Genomic DNA, 25,032 nt, shown 5'->3' on the forward strand with positions numbered 1-25,032 from the left:
ATAGAATTAATACAAAAATTAATAGAATTTTTTATATGCTGTTCAATTTTAATCGAATCCCACTGGAATTTCTAGCGAAAGGGCTAGACATTTAGAAAAAAAATAGGTTGAAATGAGTTCAATTTCCTTCATATATTTTCTAAGTATAATTTTACTATTCAATATTTTCTGCAGTAGTTCCGCGAATTTCTGTTTGAGTGTGGTTTTCAAATCGAAGAAGAGAACCAATTCCATGGTTAAGAATGTATACAGAAAATATTTCGGTAAATTGAATCATACCGAATAGTAGATTCATGTCATTTTTCCATGAAATTTTTTCGAGTGTGGCAAGTTGATTATTCTATTCATTTCAGTGGTTCGAACGAATTTCGCTGGTGATCGTCCTTGGTCCCGAACACAGCGTCCGTATTTCTAGTTGGTTTATTTATTTATAAAAAATATAATCGGCAAATCGCTGGACTTGACTCGTAGTAGTCTTAATCGATCACAGGATACTGCAGGTTTTCGACTGAAAATAATTAATATTCGTGATTTCTGGTGTTCATAGGAGACAAATAGAGGCAATTTTCAAATTTACTTTAGCTTTCGTATGTTGCGGGCTGCTTAATTTATTCCCATTCTCCACTTCTTGTCGCCTAAGGTGGAATAATTTCGATATTTTTCCTGAAAAAGGAACATCTGGTTCAATATCAATCCATCTGGATTTATCGGGTGAATTCCTAAGTTTTTCAATTTACAGGAAATTCTAGTCTTGTTTCAAATAAATCGTCCCTGCCAAAAAGCTTTTTTTTCTATCAGTGCAAGCCACCCCTCAAATATTCTTCGTATCAGCAAAATCGAGATTACCTCCTCGAGAAACAGGTGATTGCACGACGTCTGCGTCGTCGGTGGCAATCCCAATCTTCTCCTCAATAGCAACGACAGTCTCCAGAGCTTTTGCCTCCACCATGTCCACCTTATCCGCCACCTCATTCCCTATTTTCTCGATGGTGCTCTGGATAGTCTCCTCCATGGGTACAGTTTCGTTGGATTCGGCCTTCGATTTCCCGGATTGACTATTTTCACTGCTCGCTGATTTCTTTCTGGACGCCGTCTCGTTCTCCTCTACTGAGAGAAAGAACCCGGAAAAATGATAATGAAGAGAGGAAAGTGATTTCTTTTCCACAATCGATTCCACAATCATCAACCAATTGTTAATATCGTATATATCTATATTATAAATGATATTAGAATGACACACATAATCCTCATAAATTAGTAGTGAAAAAATGAAAGGAAAAATATCACCCCCAGGGGTCTGATGATAACTTTTCTAAGGGGAAATTAACTTCCTCCAAAATAAAATTTTTGCATCCACCAATTTTTGAATAATGAGATTTACCACGAGAATTCCTTTCGGCGTTGTTCTCTTTTTTTTCCTCTTCTTCCAGCTCGGCACCTCCCAAGCTCGATACTTTCCCCGAGCTCTTTCTCGACATGTCCCCGGAGGATCCACTCCCTGCGCTTCCGGTCTTCTGCCGCGGGGGCTTCGGCGGCGGAACCGGAAGTGGCGGAGACTCTGGTTCTTCTTTTTTCATTTCTGCACCGTTCTGACTTTCCTCACTGATTTTTTCGCCGTCATCCTTCGCCTCGTCGCCATCGCCCTCGATCGTTTTATCCTCGACTCGACTGACCCGCGACACGGAAGACTTCGGCCTCTTGACTCCCTCGGGTTTCTCCATGCCCTTTGAGCTGTCCTCTGGACTGTTCCTTTCTTCAGAAAATTCAGGTTCGACTGTAGTTTGATTTTTTTCGTTACTCATCTCGTCTTCTTTGACTTTTATCTCCTCAGACTCGCCGTAATCCACCGATTTCTTAGGGGACTCCGGCTTGTCCACGTCGTTCTCTGGGGGATCAGCCACCCCAACATTGTCGTGCTCGTTTTTCTCTGGTGTTGATTCGGTCTCGTTATCGTTCTCCTCGTTGCTACCGATGTTAGGGCCATCAGGCTTCGCTATGGGACTTTCGTTTTGAATCCGCGATGTCGGGACTTTCAGTGGAGGTAGAGCATTAATTTTCTGTGAATAACGAAACAATTCCAAATAAAAGTATATTGCGAGAATATTTCAAGTACTTGACAATTTTGCACCCGTGGGGGAGCCCGGGGACATGCTCAAACCTTCGCGTGGCGGGGAATTTTGTGCTCAGGACTTACACTGCTTGTAAACACAAACAAAATCAGGGCGATTCTATGCGTGTGGTGATTACATTCTACGTAAAAATGAATGTACCTCACCATTTGCTTGGATTCATCATCCCCGTTTTCAGTTTCTCTCCTTCGTCCCACCAAGATCGTATGGCACCCGCCGCATGCAACCTGTTAATACCAACGAATAAAAAAACTCCACCATAAAGCGCCGAATCGATTTATACTATCTTCACATACGATCAAATGAACGTGAAAATTACATTTGTGACAAAGAGCTCCTGATACTTGATAGCATATGTCAACTCGTGCACGTTGTTCTCGTTCTCCTCGAGACCCAGTTTCCCATGTCTACCATCGCCGCACGTAAAAATTTTGCCAGAGCCTTTGGAAAAACCATAATCATGATGCATTACATGCGAGCTTTATTAATGACTCCTGGGAGTTGAGAAATCGAGCGGCATTTGTGACTCTCACCTGTGAGAACAGCAATGTGACTCTCACCGCAAACAACTTTTACGATTTTCTCGTCCTCTAGTGCACCAGCTTCCAGCGGCTTCGGGGTCTGAATTTCGGTTACACTCGTGCCCATTCCTAATTGACCACTGGCATTGCTTCCAGTGCAGTAGATTTTGCCGTCGTCTAATTGCAAACCATAATTTTTTTGAATTCTAGTGTCTTGACTACTACATCGTTAAAAATTTTGAGAATTTTCAGACACTCGAAAATTTTTTAAAGGTCTAATTAACTTTGAGATTAAATGATCCATGAAAGTTTACTGTATGTATGAAAATGAAGCACTCAATTCAGTTTAATTTTAAACAAATTCAATCTTCAGGAAACCAATTTTCAGAATGTTCAATAGTTTTCATTGCCATTAAGTTTATGGACTGGGAAATTAGAATTTTGTTGAATATTCAAAGCGTTCCGGTTTTCTCACCAACATTCTACAGATAAATTTCATGTAAATTCTTTGCTAAACATTTCCACTTATTTTACTTGATATCCCAAGAGTAATTTTCCATGAATGCGAATTATACAAAATTTTCACGAATATCGCTTAATTTTCCGCGAATAATACCGGGAATTTACAGTTTCTATTGATTTTTCGGTGACATTTTAAATTCTGAAATTCGACGAAATTCCCTGCACTACAAGGCGAGTCCGATGTAATAAAAATTTCCACGAATTCTACTATGCAAAAATTTGATCCAAACACGTACGTTCCCTAAAAAAATTTTATAAGAATTCCACTAAAAAATTTTATTACACGGTTTTACTATTTTCCCTTCTGAAACTCGTCATGACCTGAATATATCAATAAATTTGCTGATTTCGAGAATTATTTCGTGACATGAAGTCGTTTGTTTCTCCAGCGCAACTTATTGAAGAAGTTTTCTTATATGAAGGTGTTTTATTACCTCCAAAAACGAGGGTGTGATGTCCCCCACAGGCGACGTGAGCAGCTTTCACGGATAACGACATCTGCTTGGGGGCCAACTGCGTCCTAAAGTCCAGGACAATTCCCAGTTTTCCACTCTCCGCTTCACCACAGACATAAACTGCTCCACTCTCTGCAAAAATCTTGAGTTTATGATTCAAATCAGATCAATCTGCAGCGATTCAGATACTGCGAATTATAAATCAAGAATGGTTAAAATCATAATATAAAAATAATAATTATTGACGCAAGTTCCCTCTCATTCGATCATTTGAGCTCTCCAGGAATTGTCTCTCCATCTGGCTCTTGGGTTTCCTCAAGATTTTTCGTTCGAAAATATATGAATCTGAATTGAACCCACTGACCTGTAAGAAAGGCCGAGTGATAGTAACCGGCGCTGATTTGCTTGACTGGCTCCGGTATATGGAGCCTGGTAGGTGTATTAATGAGACCGGAAACGCCATGTAGCCCCAGCTGTCCCTCCAAATTGCTACCCCAGGCGAGAACTCCACCGTCGCTGGTCAATACGAGAGAGTGCTGGGATCCAGCAGCAATTTGCACCACCCTGGGTCCAGCAAGACCACAGTCGTAAATCATAATTGGTGAGCTCGAGCTATCTCCCACAGTCTGTTGACCTCTTCCCAATTGAGACTCCTGGTCGCTTCCGCATGCAAATATCTTCTGTCCGTCTGGAGTAGATGAATTAATTATTCGCACACCATTCGTGTTAATTTACTCAATTTCGATGATTCCATCCACTCAGCGAAGAAAATGAGCGAAGAAAACACTTGACTAGAGCATACTCTATTATTCATTTAAATATCAAATTTATACGGGATTCAAGTATACTTCTTTTTCCAAGGAATTACCTTCGTCTTAGGATAAATTATTGTTCAATGATTAATTATTAACTTGGGAATAATTTATTGAGTTATTGAGAAATTCTATGGAACCAATAAATGTTAAGGAAATTCAGAGAAATGTTAAAATCAGTTTGAAAAAATTGGGATCATCGTCCGATTTCAGGGAGCCCTAAAGTCAGAAATACACTCAGAAATTTTGAAAAATAGAATTCGTAGAAATTCTTGAAAACGAGTAATCGTTTCTATGTGTACAAAACGTAAATTGCTAGAGTGATGAGACCCGCAGTTAATTGAATCGCCTTATCACTCATGTTTGGAGATTGCGTGTGTTCAAGTGAAGCAACGGCTACCTTGGTAAACGTCAGAGAATTAAATAGTCGATTTTTCCCCAGCCCTCCTTATCACCTCAGATTACGCAACTGAGCAACGGTTGATGACATAATCTCAAGTGTCTCACCTGTACATATTAATGTATGAGCCCTCCCGCATGCGACGTGTGATACTTTCTCTGGTTTGAGACCTGCAAAAACCCCAACCATCATGCATTAGACTTCCCATTTCCACCAGATAACACATTCCCAAAAAACAAGAGGTCGGCAACTTTGATAATCAAGTGGAAATATATAAAAAATCGACAATTAGTCGATTTCTAGTGTAATTCACTGAATTAAGAAACATAATGAAGGAATCTCTTTATCAAACGAAATTAAAGCGATGATTGAGCCACTGAATATTTCAGTTGCACACCCCTTGACAAGAATGGACAATTTCTGGAAGGAAATTGCCCCCGAACCATCTCGATTACCAACTTTTCACGCACGAAGGCTTGCTGACGTGATTTTTGTGGCCGAGACCCAGTTGACCCCAATCATTGCTCCCGAAGACGAATAACCTTCCACTCTCTTGGATATATGAAACAAAAAATAAGAAAATCAGCGCCTTTTAATTTGGCTCGAGTTTATCCCCACGCCCATCACCGATATAATGGTTACTGTCCCAGAGTCAAATAAAGCCTTTACGACTCTCCACAAATTGCAAAGTAAGAGACCAAGGGTTCGAAGGAGTTCATTCTGCCATCCCCTGGCGTGTGTATCACATCGATTTTCGCTGGGACAGAGTGGCTATCCTTTGTGTCCAGGCTGAGGCTTTCTGGAGGGCTATCATGAGTGAAACTAGCTGCAGCTGCTGTAAATCATTTGATGGCTCGATCCTCGGAGGTCAAACCATTCTCCTTCACCCCTCGCCTCTTATCGTAAAGTTTGCCATCAAAATATTTGCCGACGGGGGTGTATTCCGAGGTGCGCAAGTCATTAAGGATCTTTAAGTTGTTTTTTCAACTTTTAATCGAGTTTGGGTGGAAATATTTGTAGAAAACTTATAGATTAATCAATCAATTAAGCAAACGTTTTTTTAATAGATATTTATATGATTTTTGATTATGATTCCTTTCTATAGAATTTAGAAAGTGGAAAAATAATACCAGAATAATGTTTCCAATGAGAGATAATTGGTATGACGCCGATGATTAAAATAGGATCATTAAGAATTTCGGAATCCACCGAATTTAAATAGACAAATTATTCAACTATAATAGTAAAGAAGTCCTGAATAATCCACTCATAAAACCCAGCGAGTTTTTTCCTTCTTCTTTCATAGTACACAATGCTCTATTGATCCAATTCCAGACGTAATATGTGATGTTGTGGCGAAAAATGTAGGTAACACGTGCGAGAAGGGCTCAAAGGATAGCCATACGTCCGGTTATTGATTATATGATAAATCATTCACCGAGTGGAGTACGAATCGATACGTTACACTCTCCATCCTCCCTCGTTGCTCAAATGTGAATTTCGATGATGAAATTATGAAAATTATGAAAATTATGAAAATCAGACTGTGATGGAATACTCACGGCACACAACGGCCGAGTGCTCGTCCCCGCAGGCTATGCTGATCACCGGATCCTTTCGGATAAAAAAATGCGAGGCTACGTTATCCGCGAAACGACTACGACCTAGTGTAAACACCGCACCTGTGTCTGCAATAAAAATGAATGTTTTTAGTGGTCTTTGTACATATGAGTTGCAGGTTATCATTATTGATGGCGTTTTACAGAGGTGGAAGGATCACATGTGATGCACCTGGGGCGGACATTCACGTGGGTGAGGGCCGAAGTGTCATTGGCCTATGTCCGCTTCATCGATTCAACAGGGTAAACTCGGAGAAAAAAAAAACGATCTTTTGATACAGTGAAAAAGTTTCGCGATTGTAGATACAGTTTATTAGCGGTGAGAAGAAAAATTTCATTTGTGAAAAAGTTTTCTATCGCCAGGAAAAAGCTTTCTCACAATGGTTATAAAATTTGTGGAATCAAGAACTGACTTTTTTTTTTATTGAGAATCAATTTTCTAGAATCAATGAACGGATTTGTTGAATTGAGATACTCTCCTGCTTCAATGTAAAAACTTTTTTAGAAACGCATTCAATTGAACAACTTAGCGAATTCGCTCGGAAATTATACTGGATCTCGATTCAACTTTCTATTACTCTAAAGGAACTTAATAAAATATGATTTTTCTATAATTTGTTGTATTTAGATATTTTATTTAAACCTTCGCTCAATTTTTTTTACATTCTGTTCAGTCTATTTTTTACTTTTTCCTACTAAGAAATTTAAAAAAATAGAAACTTTGAGTATATAAATAAAAATAGAGTTCGCCGAGTTTTTCTATTAAATTTGTCCATTCGTAGTGAAAACACATTCTTCGTCAGAGGATTTAATTATTTTAAAAGGGATAAAACAATGTTCCCTATACTAAAGACATCTTCATCGTCAAAAGTAATTGTTTCTTTGAGCACAAATATTAGTATCAATACTGAGTACACGACTGCGATCGGAGATACCAGTGTTCTAAATGATCATCAAATGTGCCTTAAAAAATCACCAATGCCCATTAATTCTCCACTCCCTTATCTTCCAGTGGTCGCATGCATCACGAACCAAAGAGTAAAATTTTGCTCAACCACAGCTGCTCACCTAATTAATTCCCTCCACCCTTGACCTTGGCAAAAAAAAATCGAAATGAGAAGAGAAATATTACCACAAGATCTAATCTCCAAATCTTTTTTGAGTTTGATGGGAGTCTGGGAGTAAACCGGCTACTTTATGATTTTTTATGGTTTAAGGAGCACCGACCAGGTCAGCCCGGTGTTTTTATTATCGTTTCGTGATCTCGACTCGTTGGTCGACACGAAACGCCCACGAAATGTCGGGCAGTAGAAGGAAAAAATAATGAGAAAAATATTGGACGATGGGGTTAACGCTGACTCTGGGTCAAATTGAATCTGCGGATTGACTCGCTCATAATGATTATTAAAAAATCGTTAAAAAATATTTCTTCGTATCCTCAACATACGCGCAGAAAAATCAATTACTTGGCAGTGCCTGACCCTTATCAGCAACTATTGTTTTTGCATACATTCATTTCGTTCAATCTATTTACAAAAATGAAATTAAAAAAATATCAAGGATGTTGGAGAAAATTGAGACAATACCTAATGACCTAATTATGAATTAATCAAAACAACTCATTATTCTTGATTTACAGTAATAATGAAGGGCGAGACGAAATTTATTTTGGTATTTCCTCAGAAATGACCGTTTTATTTTTTTAATTAGGAATGTTTTGTAGAAGTTTTTGGAGATAAATTGTGATATCGAGTGAGAGTGAGGGGGAATTCGAGCATAAATTTTAGTGTTAAAAGTTGAGGAATAAAAAGGGTGAAGTGCGTGAGGAGTTAGAAGTACGAGCCAAGGTCCTCTAAAATGTAAATCACCATATCGTCTGAGGAGGGAGGATGCCCATGAATCAACTCCCAGGGTATTTTGAGGTCTAGCCAGGCGAGGGTTAGACGAGGGGATGGAGGGGCCACCTCTTCATACAAAAGGTCATACTAATGTAATTTAAACGAGTGTATTTGCAGATATACAGAAACCCCTCGAGGATTTACGCTGCGTTCTTATCAAAAGTTCAAACGTTGAGCGCTTTGCATTATTCATCGGCCATTCATTCTTGAAAATGTCGGTGACACGTTCACAGAGAGTGAAAGTACCTGGTCAACATTTTCCCAACGTTATTCGTGATTAAAGTCAGTTGAGTAAAAATAGAACTTATTAAGAATATTCATTCTCAATTCCGAATATGAAGAAAATTTCATTTGAAAGACTTTAAATGTCCCGGAGATTTTTTAATTCGCCCCATGTTTTTTTATCTACAAAACGAATTAATATATTCTAATGAAACATTCATAAAACCCAGATAAACTGCTAAAGTGTTCTATGGACGATTTATGATTTCCTTCTGCTTTCCCGAAAAAATTCGATTGAATTTCCGTTTGAACGTTTTTTGGTGATTTTGGTTCTACGCTTTCTCTAGCATTTTTTATTAGAATTCCGAAACATTCTGCTGTTAAAAAAACATAATAGAGTTTTTCTGGAACGCAAATCGGAAAAAAATGATTTATTGGGGATCGGTGGCTACTGTCAGCTTTTCCGATTTTTTTGGGGTGTGTAAATTTTACTGGAGAGTAAATCATCGATATTGTAATCTGCGTGATTGGGGTATTTCGGAACTCTTCTACAGCCAGGAATACATTAACTCTTGCCGTAGGTCGTCGAACTCCCGGTGCAAGCGGATCCCAGATCGATCCGCACGAAAAAATACCATTCATGAAAAAGTTTGCATGGGAGAGTCGGAGACTGAATATTATTGCAGCTCTTGTTTTTTATTTTTATCACATTCAAGTTTCGGCGGAATTTCAAGGAATCGTCCTTAAAAAGTGAAAATTTCCGGTGAAAAACTACAGCTACTGTAAATGTCCGGCAATTATTACCGGAAAACGGAAAAAAATGAGTAAAATGCCAACAAATATCTATAGTTCAATCCCAGGAAATCGTAAAAGTCAACAAAATACGTTTAAACAAAAGTTAGTGTTCCGTTATTTTTATGGAATTCCGATTTTTTACACTTACGTCGGTCTATTATTGAGCCATAGACACCAACTGGTCCTAAATATTTACTATTCGATTCAAACGTCCAGTGAGTAATTAAATTTTGCTCTTACTCTCAAAAAAAAAAATCACCAAAAAAATGAAAAATAAAAGAGTAAGTGCAAACACTCTAATATTTATTTCCTTTCCTTCATGTTTTAATAATTCCCCTGAATTTTATGAATGTTTCTCTCGAAAATGGAAAAATGCTTATGAAACGTCGATTATTGACGAACAGAATAAAAAAAAAAAAAAACCAAGCATTGTGTATTTTTTCTCCCCCTTCGACCAGGAATAAATAACTTCCGCTACAAAGAACGCTCTAACTTCATTACAAAAATGTTCTCCACACTGAAGTGCTAAGGGCTGATACTTGATCGAATAATTCAGGGTATAAGAAAAATACAACAGTCACGTGTGATGCCATAACTACCCGGTTATTTGCAGAAGAGAGTGAATAATTCAGTGACAAGTGCGGGAATTCCAGTGATATGATTTTATCGAAATTTGAAAAATAATTTGCTTGCAGTGCGTTAAGGTGAATTTGATTGTTGTGATGGTGTTGTTACCCGGTATGTTGTCAATGTCGGGGAGGCCCATGTTTACACCCTTCTGAGCCCAAAGTCAGTCGACTAACTGCCGGCACTGTCACACCGTTGTAGTAACTTTGGAGTGGTAGTAACTTTGACCGGTTGACGTTGCCAAGCAACAATATAGTGGGTGGAAAGGTGGGGAAATCAATTCCAAAACGAATGGCTCGCCACTTTCGCTCACAACTGGACACGAACCCTCGCACCCCTGCCAATCACTTGAATTTTCACCAATTTCCATCGTCACTGTTCAAAGTATATTACGATGCAAGCGAAAACAGGTAGTTTTATGAAACAAGTAAAAACAGGGCGCTTTTCTGCACGCTCCGCGCGCAAATCACCCTCTTTGCACCCTCTTTTCTCGGCTTGTAACTCCCATATTTGAAAAATGCTTCAAAAATAGTCTATATACTATATATAGGTGAGTCCACGGAAAAATTTCGAGAATTCACTTTACGCACGTCGCACGGAAAATAACCACTTTATGCCCACGAAATGGTTCCGAAAAGTGAATTATAAAAGCAGGTATTTCAAAAAAATTCATTTTTCGAAATCGTTTAGTCCGCCTGAATAAGGGCCCGTTTTCCACACGACGTGCGTGAAGTTAAGAGGCGATACGTTAAACTTTGATTGGATTGGATTACCTAGTCATCTTCTATACAATTTTTTTTCCCACAAATTAAGGAAAAAAATTCCTAGTTCCTACTAAAAATTGACAGTATATTTTACTATAAATTTTCCTGCGTGCATGAATGTTTTGTTCCTGGCGATCGATAGTTCATGGATTTGTAGAGTAATGAGTTTGCTTGGAAAAATTAGGGGGTCGGGGGGTGAAAGGAAGTGGGGCGGTCTGTGTCAATTGGCGAATGACGGTGATAGGTTTGCTCGGGTGAAGGAATTATGGACTTGTCCTTGACTTTTTGGGGGTGTGGGGATGATTGAGGGGGTTGTTTTTAGTTTATCGCTTGTGCAGTTGCGACGGGTTTATGGGTGAATAATGATTAGTAGACTTGATATTAATAGTTAATTAAAAACGAAAATATTGACCACGAGATTGAACATGAAAACTTGAATAGGGCGATCAGCGTCGAGGAATTATTGATTTATAATCAATAATAAGGTATGACAGTTAAGAAACTTTCTGAGAATTTCCTTGCATTCAGTGTGATCAACTGATCAATTTTTTAATAATTATATTATTTTTAATAATTACCTCAGCTGAATTCTTGAAGGAAGTTCGGCTTTTTAGAGAGTCCTAGAAACGATCGAAATACGGATATTCATGATTTCCTGTTATCCTGGACTTCTGGTATTCTTACACCAAAAAAGACGTGATAATGACTATTACGTCACGAATGCACAAAATAATTGATAATTAATTAATTAATAATAAAGAAATAATCACCGCGATGTACTAACCCAATAATTTGAATGAATTTTTAATGTTAAGGAAATTTACGATTTTCGTAGGGTCCGAGAAACGACAAGCATGGATTTTTCCGCGTTGTTATATTATTCATTTCATAATATCATGTTAGACCCTACCATTTATCCTTAATTAGAGGATTATGTTTGGAATATAATAACAGTAGTGATGAATTAATAATTGTATTTGTATGGTGAAGTCAGGATTTGAATTCAAATTTGTACTCAATTACATTGAGTATCTGCATTATCAACCGAAAAGAGGACTGACTGAAGTAGAGACCCAGTTATGGGGGTTGGAGTGACCCCAGCGGCATCGTAGTACTGCACACCAAGAGAGGGAGGGCGCCATACGCAATACTGACATTTTAATTCACGCAATCAATTGATCCCTCTGACAGCGGGACTGCTACTGAGGGCCTGAGGCAGTTACCGAGTCGGCTGACGGGCTGACCCCCCACCATTCGGTGCGGCCCCTTCTTTCTCTTGGGGTGAGGTACTACAATGCTGGTGGGGTCACTCGAACCCCCAATGAGCGGCTTAGTTCTGGGGGAGTACCTCACCCCAAGAAAAAGAGGGGGCCGCACCCAATGGTGGGGGATCTGCCGGTCTGCCGACTCGGTAACTGCCTCAGTGCCCTCAGTAGCAGTCCCGCTGTCAGAGGGCCCAATTGAGCGGGTGAATTTTATTTTTTGAAAATTTTAGATTTTTCAATTTCAGTGAATATCTCCTCGATTTTCATGCTCCCCTGATACTTTTTTGAAAATTTAAAATTTTTCAATTGCAGTGAATGCCTCCTCAATTTCCATGCTCCCCTGATACTTTTTTGAAAATTTTGAATTTTCAAATTTCAGTGAATACCTCCTCAATTTTCATGTTCCCCTGATATTTTTTCAATAATTTCGAATTTTCACATTTCAGTGAATACTTTCTCAATTGTCATGCTCTCTTAATACTTTTTCAAAAATTTCGAAATTTGAAATTTTAGTGAATACCTCCTCGATTTCCATGCTTCCCTGATACTTTCATAAAAATTTAGAAATTTCAAATTTCAGTGAATACCTCCTCGATTTTCATGCTCCCCTGATATTTTTTTGAAAATTTTCAATTTTCAAATTTTAGTGAATACCTCCTCAATTTGCATGCTCCCCTGATACTTTTTTAAAAATTTCGAATTTTCACATTTCAGTGAATACTTTCTCAATTGTCATGCTCTCTTGATCCTTTTTCAAAAATTTCGAATTTTCAAATTTCAGTGAGTACCTCCCCGATTTTCATGACGGGATGACACCTCCATTGCGTGTGGCGCCCTCCCTCTCTTGGGATGCAGTACTACGATGCCGCTGGGGTCACTCAAACTCCGAGAACTGAGCCTCTACTTCAGTCAATCCTCTTTGATCAACCGAGAGAGTCGCCACTGCTCATGTGTTGTTTACTACACACTCGCGTTTGCATTTTGTCTGTCACTTCTCTCAACATTAGTTCGTTTTGTCCAGTATTCACCGTTTGATATTTTGCGAAACTGTGCAATAATGATGTACAGATAATTCCCTTCCTCTCCAGTGAGTGAAAAGACTAGAGTGTGATTAATTTTCGTGAGGACTCGGTGAATCGAGAGTTTCGAGGTTATGAACGTTAAAATTTCCATGCTGTCGATTTCTCATGAAATTTACAAAAGCCGTTTCGTAATTGAGGATAATTTCCTAAAAATATCCAGAAGTGAAGATTGTGATTAATTGTATAGTGAGTTGCTGTTAGTAATGAGCAATCAAATGTGAGTGGCATGAGTGTTAACAGTGAATCCGTGGAAATGAGTGAACGGAGTAATGACTCAGGGGAATTGGTAGTGAGTTCTGAGGGGAATTCCAGGAAAAATGTTCCATATGAATTGTCAGGGGGAAAATCTCAGGATGACGGCGAGGAGTTTGACACAGATGAGGAAGAGGAGTCCAAGCCCTCAAAATCAGGGGTTGAACCTTCCTCCAACGATTATGAGAAGCATTTATCGTACGAGGGTGATGTTTGTATTTATACTGAACCAGGAACTGGCAGAAAATTAGTTTGGGATAAAGAGAAAAATTCCTGGGAGCCCCAGGTGTCTGAGAACCCCATGGAGAACTATGAGTTCGATGGAAAAAATTATGTCTACACTGATAAGACATCTAATGTGACTTATAAATTCGATCAGGAGAGGAAGGAGTGGGTGGTAAAAGAGGACAGGGGCAGTGGTCCTGAAGTCGCTGCTCCTGGAGGAACTTATGGCTTTGAGGATGACACTCATACATATACTGACCCCAGTGATGGCTCTGTGTACATGTGGGATCGAGAAAAGAGCGCCTGGTTCCCTAAGGTAAGGAATATAATTTTTTGAAGATTATAATATTATATATATTCATTCATTTAGTACCGGAAAGTTGACAGGATGCTTCGTAAGTTTTCGAGGGATATCTTTGAAATTAAGAGAGGCCGCGAAATTTGTGTGAATACATTTTTTGTAGACAATTAAATTTTCGATTACGAACATCTTTACATATTTTCTAGTAATATCAAGAGTTTTCGAGATTAATTGAAACTTATCTCACTTCACTACTGAAGTGACGGTTTTGTTTGAAAATTTTTGGTTCTCCAGCTACATGCACTAAAATATTCCTTTGTAAACCTTTGAATTCAGACTAGATAATCTTCTTGAATATCTTAAAAGCCTGGAAGAATGGGTTTACACTGCACAATGGATTCATTGAAGGACCAACAAAATTCAGAAAAAGAATTCTAGAGGTCTTTCTTGGAAGAACGCAGGATGGGAAAAACTCCTTTGAAACTTTTATTTTTATAAATCCAGAAGTATGAAGAGTTGAGTAGGTTATTGGGACACATTCCAATGGCAGTTTTCCCTCTTCAATAGCTTCATTATGCACTAGAAAAGTGAAAGAAGCAATTGAAGGGGTGTTCAAATCGACTTGTTCTCTTATCGAGTTTACGAAGAATAGTTCTGAATCCGAGAGAGAAGCGGAATTTCTCTTGCGACAGTTTTTCTAGACTGAAATGAGTTACAACGAAATTCCCTGCAACAATTTAGCTATTTCTCTTAATATCGAGGAAATTCCCTGAAAAATTATTTTTCGTTTTGAAAAAATCCTTGAAAACTTTGTTATGGTTTTTTTTTAGATCGATGACGATTTCATGGCCAGGTATCAGATGAGTTACGGTTTCACAGACTCAAATGCCAGAGTCCCCTCACCCACAGCCCCAAAAGTCGATGAAAAAGCGAAAAAAGAAGCGGACAAGGAACTGAAAAAGGCAGAGGCGAAGAGAAAAGCCACAGAGCCACCGACTTGGTTCGAGGTGGATGAGGCACACAATACAGCAATCTACATATCTGGGTTACCCCTCGACATTACGATGGACGAATTGATTGAACTCGTCGGAAAATGCGGTCTCGTTGCCCGCGACGACAAGAATAGAGACAAAATCAAGATGTACAGGGACGCAGATGGAAATCCAAAGGGAGATGCATTGTGCACGTACATCAAGGTGAGTTTAATTTAATTTTTCATTCGTTTCTACAGGCGATAAACATTACATAGACATTGACATTAGGGTGGGTTTCAACGATATGTACAGGCGAAGCGTTTTTTTTTCTAAAGAATTTGCATAAGGACATTTTTCCATTTATCCACACCTCAAGGATATCCCATTGCTTTTTATAGCTTGGTACCAACAAATTTGTTAAGTAACCGGCGTTTGCGAAATTTTCTTTGGCTTGAGATTCATTTCTGGAGAAATTCTGAGTATTCACGAATTTACTATTATTTTGGAAATACGACTTATACGGGTAAACATTGAGTGTTTAAAAATCATACACCAATAGTTTGCGTAGTCTTGATGAATTGTAGAAGTAGAATTTTTCAATTTTTTTTTGGTCCTCTAAACATTTTTAGAAAGTTAAAAATTAAAAATTGAATTGAGATTCAGTTGGAAAAATTACCGAAATACTTGAATATCCTGAAAATATCTTTTACACTTTGGTCTGCACAAATTACCTAACTAAATCTCCTTAAGAGAATATTATTTCCGTTAAACCGTAGTTTCCCCGTTTTTCTTTGGTTTGGAATCGATTCCTGCGGGAAACCCGAATATCAACGGATTCATTACAATATTAAAAAAGTGAATTCTGAAAGAAGAATATTTGTTGGGTAAATTATTTATAAAAAGGCAGAAGTCATCCAGAATTGTAGAAGTGGATTCTTTTTTACATCTCTAAAATATTTTCAAACGAGTAGAAATCAAGAATTAACTTTGAAAGTTCAAATGTTTCAATAATATTATCACAAAATATTATTCGACGAAAGAAAAATGATGAAAGTACTTGGATATCCTCGAAATGGGTTAACCTTTCAAATATGACGCGAAACAGCATCAGTATGCTGACACTGTTCTCATACATTGAGAATTCTCGATATTCCACTGGGGCAACGAGCAATAAACCATTTTTACGGTACTCGATTATTCAACAGATCGAGATAGATGGATTCTCACCGAAAATTTATCTCTCCCCACATGTCCCCGAGAATTCATCATCGACGTTTTATCATTCCACTCCTCACACTCAAACCCTGCATTTTTCATACAACATCAATCTCCTTATTCCAGAGCTACAACCTGATTAAGAACTATTAACGATAATTACTCGTAAAATTAACGAAAAGTAGAATCTAGGCCTTGGATTCGGCAATACAAAAATACAGTTTAAGCTAGAGCTACCGTAACATGGCGCACTCAAGAGAAATTGTTACACTGAGGGAAAAATTAATTTTTCGCAAGTATATCACACTTGTAAGAAATTGCAAGTGTGATACTGAAGTGTTCATTGAACATTGTCAAATTTGAAATTCTTTGCACTGAGTACAAGAGGAGATAGAAGCGTTAAGTTCTCGATTCAAAAATTTGTTATTACACTCATGATCAGTATTCCTAAATGGAATAATGAGCTTGTTATTTTCATATCGGAAATATTTATTTTAATTCATGAGAATTTTTTGCAAATTGAAGGAGATTAACGAAAGAATTTGAATCTTATTTTTTTCTGATCCCACGACATTACGAGAAATACTACTTTTGGCAAAGAAAAAATTACTTGATACAAGAAATGGATGAAAAAAAATTGTCTCAGTGTAAATTGAATTAAGAGAGCAACGAGACAAAGATATCTGTTGATTTTAATCTCGGACATGGACTCGAACATGATCTAGAAAGGAAATAACGATGGAAGTTTTAAAGTGGACTCCCCAACGGTTCCTAGATGATACGTTCAAGTTTTCAGTAGCACCTCCTCCAGGGAGAGATCATTGATCTTAGCGTGATAGTGAGATAGTGTCTTGTCGTCAGACAGTGCCTTAGGTCGTCCACCATCTGGTCCATCCCCTAGGAAAGCCCCATACTCGTGTCCCTGTGGTGCTATTTGATTTATTTGGGGTGTCTTATCGCGCCCCCTGTTTCGATTATTTCGATGACGAGTTCGGTTTGTGTGTCGTATTTCCGGTGACGGCTTTGCACTAAAAAAAGAACAAAAATCATTGAATTAATCCTCGTCAATGACGTTCAATTAAAAAAGCCCGACGAGTCGAAAATAAAAATATCAACCAGCGATTTCATTTTTAATTGGCGAGAGCCATAAAATTCTCCGCATTTAATCAGTACTCACTCAGCTGGTGGCCTTGACCCGAGTTTAACCCCGTGTGCCCACTCCTGATTGTCAGTTACCACCCAATCCTTGTTCCACGCTGTTTCCAGTCGTCCCCTTCTCTGTGCCCTCAAGTCATTTTTCCCTTTCTTCCTCCTTTTCCCTTTTTTTCTCGGTCTCAGTCTTTGGTTCTGGGGCCCCAGCTCCGAGGGAACTGTCTTCTTCCTCCTACGTCCTGTAGAATTCATTATTTATTTATTTATTTATTTATCTGTTTGACGGGCATCGTCGATGCAGTCGAATAGATTCTCGTTACCTATTCGTCCAGCAGGGACTTCGCAAATGTAGTGCTTCTTCTCGAAACAACTTCTCGGTGTCCATCTGTACTTGACTGATGGATCGAGTACTATGCAGTGCCATTCGTACTGCGATGGATTTTTACTCAGGGCTCCAGCAAAATTCTGGAATATCACTTTCTCACCCTTTACACCCCATTGCCACGCCATTTGCTTCCAATTGTACATACCACCTATCCACCTCTCGAGTCTCGCTGTAACGTCACGGTGTATTAAGCTGAATTTATTAATAATTATTCTATCGATTATCATATTTTGGGGACAGATGGAATTCGAGTTCATTATGCAAATTGAGTATTTAATTTTTACTACTCTCATTTCGATTCGTCTACAGTGAAAAATTGAATATTCAACGTGCCAAATAATTTTTGAGGAAAAGGACCTATTTAAAATATAGATTCAAAAATGTAATTTATTTCGAGAGAAAAAAGTCCCTGAAATGAATAACCATGACAATTCACTGTCAAGTTTTTTTTTGAAATTCAGGAAAGTCTGGAATTGAGGGATCTTTCTGATATTCAATGATTTTCCATTACACAGAGGGTAATATTCAGTACAAATTATCAAGTGAAATATCGCTGAATTTTTTAGAGGGCGTTTCGTGATTTTTATATGTTTCTCGTGAAAAAATTCGATACCATTCGTCGAATTCTCAGTCACCTTTTTTCTTTATCTAATTTTCATGGAATAATTGACTTGAGATAAATAATTCCCACGATTTTTTCCATGACATTGCGAGTTTCCAACCAGAAAATTCTTATCACTTGTTTGAAATTGTAAGACCCTCACCGGAAAAATCAATGGAAAATTTCCAACACTGTACAAACTCCGGCATCTCTCAAGCTGTAATGCCGCATTAACCGTTAATCCCCTAGCACAACGGAAATTTGATGACAACAATTGTCAAGAAAAGAGTCCATATTTTTTACTCGGTACTAAACCTCTCCTCGTGAAGAGTGAATTTCTCCGTATCGAGCTATCCCAACACGACAACCTCGGTCGTAAAATCAAATAACGTTGAATTTCCATATTTATTTTGCAATTCACAAACAGTGAAATGTCATTTGGAGTTGGAAAAATCGTTGGAAAAATCGTTGGAAAAACTCGTCAAGGCGATTTCAAGTCCTCCAGTTCCGAGTTAATGAATTTTATGATGAAAGTTGGTTAAGAGTAATGGGATATTGCGGGAGAGTTCATGAGGAAGAGAATCACGAACTGGGAACACAAGGGCATTCGAGTCCAGAAATTCTGTCCCGATTCTTTTATCCGTTAAACAATGAAATCCACTTACTGAATTGTTCGCCGATGAGGTACTTCCTGAGGGTTCGATCCTTTCCATTCTTATCGAGTTCCGCCAATGTTGAGTTCCTGTCTTTACAGTGGAAGTAGGCATCCCTCCACTGGGCAACGCCAGCACTCAGATAATAACAATTTCTCTTGAGTCTGAAGAATCCAACGGGGCATGCAAATCTCCGTATCCCCTGGAATTCTTTTTCGTTGTTTCTGCCATTACCTGGGGGTAGATTTATGCTGTCTGTCTGGGCTTCCACTAGGATTCCGGCTGTGATGCCTTGAACAGATCAAACATCCTACAATAAACATCTAAAGCAGGAAGAAATGTTATTTCCTCAGGAAGGAAAATCCGAATATCTCGATAAGCTGTTGATTCACCAGGAAAAGACAGACTTTTTTGTCTAGTGAAGGGTAACAAGTCGAGTTTTTCAAGTTTATCTTTCAATCTAAAAGAGATAGCGAAATTTTTATTAAAACCTTTTCTGTGGCTCTCACTTTCCCCTACTAAAGAGGTGATAAGAACAATTTTGCTATCCCTCTTAGATTCGGAGATATTCGGCGATATCCGTTTGACATTTTTCGATAAATTCGAGATTTTTGCGAACATCTCTCTTCGATACATCCGACTTGATTCTCGAATGCGTAAATTCAATCGAATGGATTTGAATCATGATTATAGACCGGCGCCAGGCACTCGATACAGGCCAGTGCATTTTCGTATCACGACCTTGAAACATTTTTTGTTATTGCATTATGCAACTCATGCGTCATTGATTGATGCAAAGCGGAAGTTATGATGATTTAAATCTCTTTCGGAAATTTCCCGTCGTTTGGATTCGTAATAACAGACAGCTGGCCAATGAAGGCTTTGACAGATGAACTGATCCTCGAGTTACAACAAATCCTGTTGTCCACCCAAACCCTATTGACTGAGAAGTAATAACGAAACGTGACCCACATGTGTCACTGGAGCTTCCAATTGCTTTACATTTTGTCCACCTCTCTTTGTATCTCCCTTGCTTTCGCCATGTCGCGATTTACAATGGGTATTGGCTGAATTGCCAATAGTTTTATTTGTAACTCGTTTGTGTCGAGATGCAGCCGCGATTTTATCCTATTGGATTAAGAGATTACAAAAATTGAAATCTTTTTCTTTTTCATTCAATACTTCATTCAAATCCGACATTTAGAAAATTCAATTGAGATTATTCTCGTTCATTGCAGGCAACTAATTTCTGAAAATCTGTCCATAATGAAATAAAATAAAAATAAACCGTTTATCATAATAAAAATTCCTAATGTTAGAAACGAAATGTTGAGATTCAAGAAAGCATTCCTCTCGATTCGAGAATCTACTATTTTTTCTTACTATTTATTATTGTTTTTAAATGAAATAATTTTTAAGTGAACTGAATGAAATGGAGATGTCAATGTTCTCGGGACGTGGGACTGAAAATAATTAAGACAATGCAGCTCCAGTCAATCACTTTTGATCTGAGGTTACGATTGTTGAATGAAAACCCGACATTGTAGACTATTTAATCAATTACTAGAGTCGTTTAATCCTCGAGGAGATATGCTGGTGCATTCTCCAATTGTCCCAATGTATCATAAACTTCCTGATTTGAAAATGATCCAATTGCCAAATGACAGCAGTCACTTCGAGATTTGACGATAATTTTTATCCTCCATTTTTCGCGGAATGAGTAGATAAAAGTATGAAATATAGGGTATAACTTTGGATATGACTCCTGGCGTAAATCCAACGTGTTCCCACCCACTCCGACAATCTAACGAAAATATACGACTTATTTCGCACGCTCCCAGCAAAATGAGTCCCAGTAGTAAAGACTCGGGGGTTAATGGTTTCTGGTGTTTATCAGTGGCATGAAGCTCCTGTCTATCTCAAAACGATTATTTACGATTTCTAGACCGAGTGTATTTGTACTATCTGACAGTCTCAAATGTTCAATAGGTTTCGATAAACCGGTAAACAAAAACGCAAATAGAAATGCAGAAGATAAATTCACTCGAGATCCCGTTGAATTCACTAGAATTCCCTCGAAATGCATTCAATGCAAATTTTGGTGGGAGTTATGCTGATTGGCCCTGTTACACGTAATAGTCATGTATGTATGTATTCACTGGCCGTTTTGTCGTATTTCAATGGAGATTTTGGTGATGCGATTTTACCCAATGGATTATGTTGTGCGGATTTTTACTGAGAACAAATGCCAGAGTTTAATATTTCCATCTTCAATTTCGCGGAAATATCGTCGAAATATTTTGGGATTAGCATTTCGTTTCAAATTTTGGGAGATTTTAGGGCCGCGAATTTAGGAAAATTCAGGATAGTTTGGAAGAATTGCTTGTTTTAAATAATTCGATTTTAAGAATATTTAATATTTTTTTTATGATAAATTTTTAACCTAAATTATCCATTTATGGTGGGAACACACAAGGAATTTTCCTTTTAACTGATTCAATTCCCGATAAAAATGCTCCTTTACATTTATTCGTAAATTAACGGATAATTAAATTTGATTTATCTTAGTTTTCCCCATTCGCTAGTAAATTCGATTTATCGGTCGATCTAAAACGAAAATTTATGCAAATGAAAAAGCTTCAATTGTGCAGTTAATTGGCATTAATCAAGGACATTCAAATGCAACTGGAAGTAATCGATTAAATGAGTTTTAATTGTCGATTTTCTACGTGTTCCTGGTAAATTTGCATGTTTAAGAGTTTCTACTTCGGTTTGATTAATATCCGTGACAATTGTTCAAATGAACGTAATAATGATCAATGCACAATTATTGATAAAACTTTTGTGAAAAATCTGAAATTACTGTGTCTATCCAATCGTCCAGTGACTGCAGTAAACGAATGCAAATTGCATCACCAGCAATTGATGTAATTCGTTATGTTGGAATTTATTGTCAGATGAATCGCATTCATGAATGCATTGATTTTGCAGGTCACTGGAATAAATCCGAGAAATTCTTTCACCAATCAGTTGGAATTTAACCGCCTATTCAAATAAATTCCTATTAATTCTAACTTCTCATGATTGAGCGCCCAATCACCATAAACTCATCCTTTTCACTGAGAAAACTGGTACTTTGTTTAACGCCTATTAATTTTTCATTAACGAAACAAGTTTTCTGGAGATGGCATTAATAAATCGTGCCACCCACTTCATTCGCCTATCTTTTACAACGGTCTCTACGCCGAGAGAGAAAAAAAACTTTTTTTAACGAAGAAGACACAGGAGATGCAAGAGAATATTCCCTTTTAAATTTGAAAAATCGTGAAGTCTGATAAATCAGTTTGCTCTCTTAGAGAAAAAGTCTCCCAACAGGAAGAGATTCCCTCGTCTCCAGCGAGTTTTTAAGTCTTATGATAAATTTTTCAATAAATTCATCTAGTACGCGTTATATCAAAAATTTTATTGATTACGAGAATTAATATCTTCCTGGTCTCATCGGTAAAGATCTGCACTTGCAAATTTGTTGTTATCTATTTCGATATGTAGAAAATTGATTTTAAACGTTGCGTTCTTTGTGCAATATTATGTCGTCAAAGTCCTGGCACAAATTCTAGATGTAACATAAACTGCATGAATTTATTGAGAGGATATCATATCTAATCTTGAAAATGTTTAAAAGCTCTCGCGAGACAGAATCTCATATTGTTCAGAGGCTTTTCTCGTAGTACGAGAACGACAGTGTTTATAAGGAGATTTAACGATTTTTTTAAATTGATGAGAGAATATTTTCTTGTATTAAGTAAACTTCTTAGTCGAAAGTAGTTTCTTCTCCTAGTGTATACCAACACGACATGAGCCCAAGTACTCGGCACTGGTGCGTTATCCGGATTTAAAATAAACCTAAACCCTGTGTCTACACTCACCATCCCCCGACCTGTACTGATAAGGAACGGAAAAATCACTTCCGCTTGATTGGGAGAATCGCATCCACTTTAGGATCGAAATAGAATTTCACTCGGGGTTTTTCACTGTTAGATGTCACTGTCCGAAAATAATGAGATTATAACTCCTAGAGCCTGATTGAGGATTTTCAGAGAAGAAAAATAATTTTTTTAGACGAGACAGGTGATTCTTTTTTAGTAAAATTCTTTCACTGACCAACGGTTGATTTTTCGTACATTTTCCGTGCTGATCATGATGATATAAATATGAAAAAAAGGATTTTGAAGGATTTTGGAGTTTTTTAAACTAAAACCACTGATTTAAAAACGGAAGAAATACTCTGAAAGAAATACTATGAAAGAGATACTCTCAGTATAAACTATCGACGTCATGAAATGACAAATAAATAAATCTCCAACGATTATCGAAGCGACATGACGAGAAACGGTCCCGGAAAACGTTCGATACTATTTCCAAAAAGATCTAACAAAACTTAGAAAATCTGTACCGCAGATACGTATCAGTCTCGACGAAAAAAATGCTGAATTCCTTACCTGTTGCACAGAGAAGGACAAGCACTAAACTCCACATTATGGTCATCACCACGGATTCTCACTAAAAAATTCACAATTCTATATCTATTCACCAAAATCGTAACTCGTGAATGTCCACATGGTACTATATCACGACAAATGATCTTTATCTTGAGTTATCACCGGTGATTCAGATCATTTTAGACGATTGTTATCCCGGTGAAGTGTCATTGATTCGTGGTATTATGCAAGGGACGTTCTACTGTGGCGGTTGGCGACCAACTGAGGCTGTCTGTGGTGATTCGACCTGGTGTTGCCGGCGCACTGCACGTCGGATTCGCGCGTGATCGCATTCAGCCATCCCCATGTTCTCCACTCTTTTCTCACCGAATATCCTCACTACCACCCAGTGATTGTCTGACGTCAGCTCAACCCCCACCTCCCCACTTTTCAAATTTTTCACTCAATTTTCCACACGCAGATAGTCTATCCCCTTTTCAAAAATTCCCTGTTTTTTTCAAGCCTGTTTGGCCCTAGTAGCGAGGTAATGAATATATTATATATATTTGGTATATTGACCATATATATGCTTTAATATATTGATTACATAATTCGTATGTAGGAGTGGACATTTATTTTTTTGATGGAACGCAAGACGAATATGACTTAAAACTTTTCAATTCACAAATTTCGAATGCTTGGAGATGTGAGGACAAATTAATAGTATTTTTTACTTGGGAACTGGCAGTTTCTATTTTAATTACTAATTATTTCAAATTGTTGGTAGATTTTATAATACGTCGCTGATATATTCGAATCGGAAAATGGAAGAGAATCGAAACTACGTGAATAAAATTCCATTTTGTAAATGAAATTCTTAAATTACAATAGCACTTGAATCAATATTTTGTCAATTTATTTACCGACATTTGGTTCAATCCCAAAACGTCTATTAACGCAACACAATCCGTTTGTCAATCGTCAAAAAATAGCAAGATCGAAAAATGGATCACGAATTTGAAGTGTTTAGGTAATCCTATCCGTTCTTGCAATGATCGTGAAACATTATTCAATTAAACATTTCATATTAAAAATCGACAATTTCACGTTGATTGCGAAAAACAATTAAATCGAGTATGCGTATACTTGGATTATGAATTTCGGCATTCGCGATGATGAATCGCTTCTTTATTATTTATCAATTCTATCTATATATACTTGAATTCTTTGATTCAATCCTGGCACAGGATTGCATCAAGGAAGAACAAGTTTACAACAGAGCGGTTAGAAAATGTCACAAACGATATTCAAGTATGTACGCACTTGCATGTAGTGAGCCGTTCATCGCTTGAAATATTTCACACTTGAATCAAGAATACAAAAGAATGAATGATGATCAATCGCGTAAAAACTTGATGGAAAAATTTTTTTTTCCGTATGGAATCATATCCCGTATCCATCCCCGAACTCGTCGATCCTTTATATATTTTTATAGAGGGGATTTCAGTGAAATTTCTGGTCCACTTGTCTCCTAAAATAAATCAAAACCCATAAAAATGGTGGACGTCCATTTCAACCCTACCATTCTAGATGTTCAGTCCACGATCAGTTATCACAGATTAGTCAGGAATTTTATGAGCAATTTAGGATTAAATTCAATTCTATTTCCGAATATTGATAATTTA

The 25,032-nt window shown here is 37.6% G+C and overlaps 3 protein-coding genes across 3 annotated transcripts in view; 1 reads left to right on the top strand and 2 right to left on the bottom strand.

Moving 5' to 3' along the window:
- Positions 1–66: 66 nt before the first annotated feature.
- On the bottom strand, positions 67–10,183 carry LOC105264825 (X-linked retinitis pigmentosa GTPase regulator). Its single transcript, XM_011301970.1, has 13 exons — positions 10,109–10,183; positions 6,402–6,527; positions 5,299–5,391; positions 4,947–5,009; positions 3,992–4,315; positions 3,607–3,759; positions 2,663–2,827; positions 2,449–2,570; positions 2,276–2,356; positions 1,382–2,057; positions 847–1,104; positions 578–663; positions 67–508 (listed from the first exon to the last, which is right to left on the bottom strand). The coding sequence occupies exons 1-13, from the start codon at positions 10,137–10,139 to the stop codon at positions 485–487; spliced, it is 2,202 nt and encodes a 733-aa protein (XP_011300272.1). The 5' UTR covers positions 10,140–10,183; the 3' UTR covers positions 67–484.
- Positions 10,184–12,948: 2,765 nt separating this feature from the next.
- Positions 12,949–25,032, top strand: part of barc (RRM1_TatSF1_like and RRM2_TatSF1_like domain-containing protein barc) — a 32,967-nt gene continuing 20,883 nt past the window's right edge. Inside the window, exons 1-2 of the mRNA XM_011301972.1 lie at positions 12,949–13,904; positions 14,720–15,085. Of these exons, the coding sequence (XP_011300274.1) occupies positions 13,338–13,904; positions 14,720–15,085 (933 nt within the window). The 5' untranslated portion in view covers positions 12,949–13,337. The remainder of the gene's footprint in view (positions 13,905–14,719; positions 15,086–25,032) is intronic.
- On the bottom strand, positions 15,081–23,684 carry LOC105264826 (uncharacterized). The gene is made up of 5 exons (XM_011301971.1): positions 23,369–23,684; positions 18,882–19,160; positions 17,551–17,784; positions 17,256–17,469; positions 15,081–17,106 (listed from the first exon to the last, which is right to left on the bottom strand). The coding sequence occupies exons 1-5, from the start codon at positions 23,412–23,414 to the stop codon at positions 16,863–16,865; spliced, it is 1,017 nt and encodes a 338-aa protein (XP_011300273.1). The 5' UTR covers positions 23,415–23,684; the 3' UTR covers positions 15,081–16,862.

Source organism: Fopius arisanus, unplaced genomic scaffold (genome assembly GCF_000806365.1).
Source record: "Fopius arisanus strain USDA-PBARC FA_bdor unplaced genomic scaffold, ASM80636v1 scaffold00025, whole genome shotgun sequence".
NCBI classification, from domain to species: Eukaryota; Metazoa; Arthropoda; class Insecta; order Hymenoptera; family Braconidae; genus Fopius; species Fopius arisanus.

Coding starts and splice junctions, on each gene's coding strand:
- LOC105264825 (XM_011301970.1), bottom strand. CDS start 10,139: ATGGGCCTCCCCGACATTGACAACATACCGG. Junction 5,010..5,298: donor CAAGCCTTCGTGCGTGAAAA/GTTGGTAATCGA, acceptor GGGTTTTTGCAG/GTCTCAAACCAGAGAAAGTA. Junction 664..846: donor ATCACCTGTTTCTCGAGGAG/GTAATCTCGATT, acceptor TTCCTTTTTCAG/GAAAAATATCGAAATTATTC.
- LOC105264826 (XM_011301971.1), bottom strand. CDS start 23,414: ATGACCATAATGTGGAGTTTAGTGCTTGTCCTTCTCTGTGCAACAG. Junction 17,785..18,881: donor CCTCATCGGCGAACAATTCA/GTAAGTGGATTT, acceptor GTGACGTTACAG/CGAGACTCGAGAGGTGGATA. Junction 17,470..17,550: donor AGTCCCTGCTGGACGAATAG/GTAACGAGAATC, acceptor TGAATTCTACAG/GACGTAGGAGGAAGAAGACA.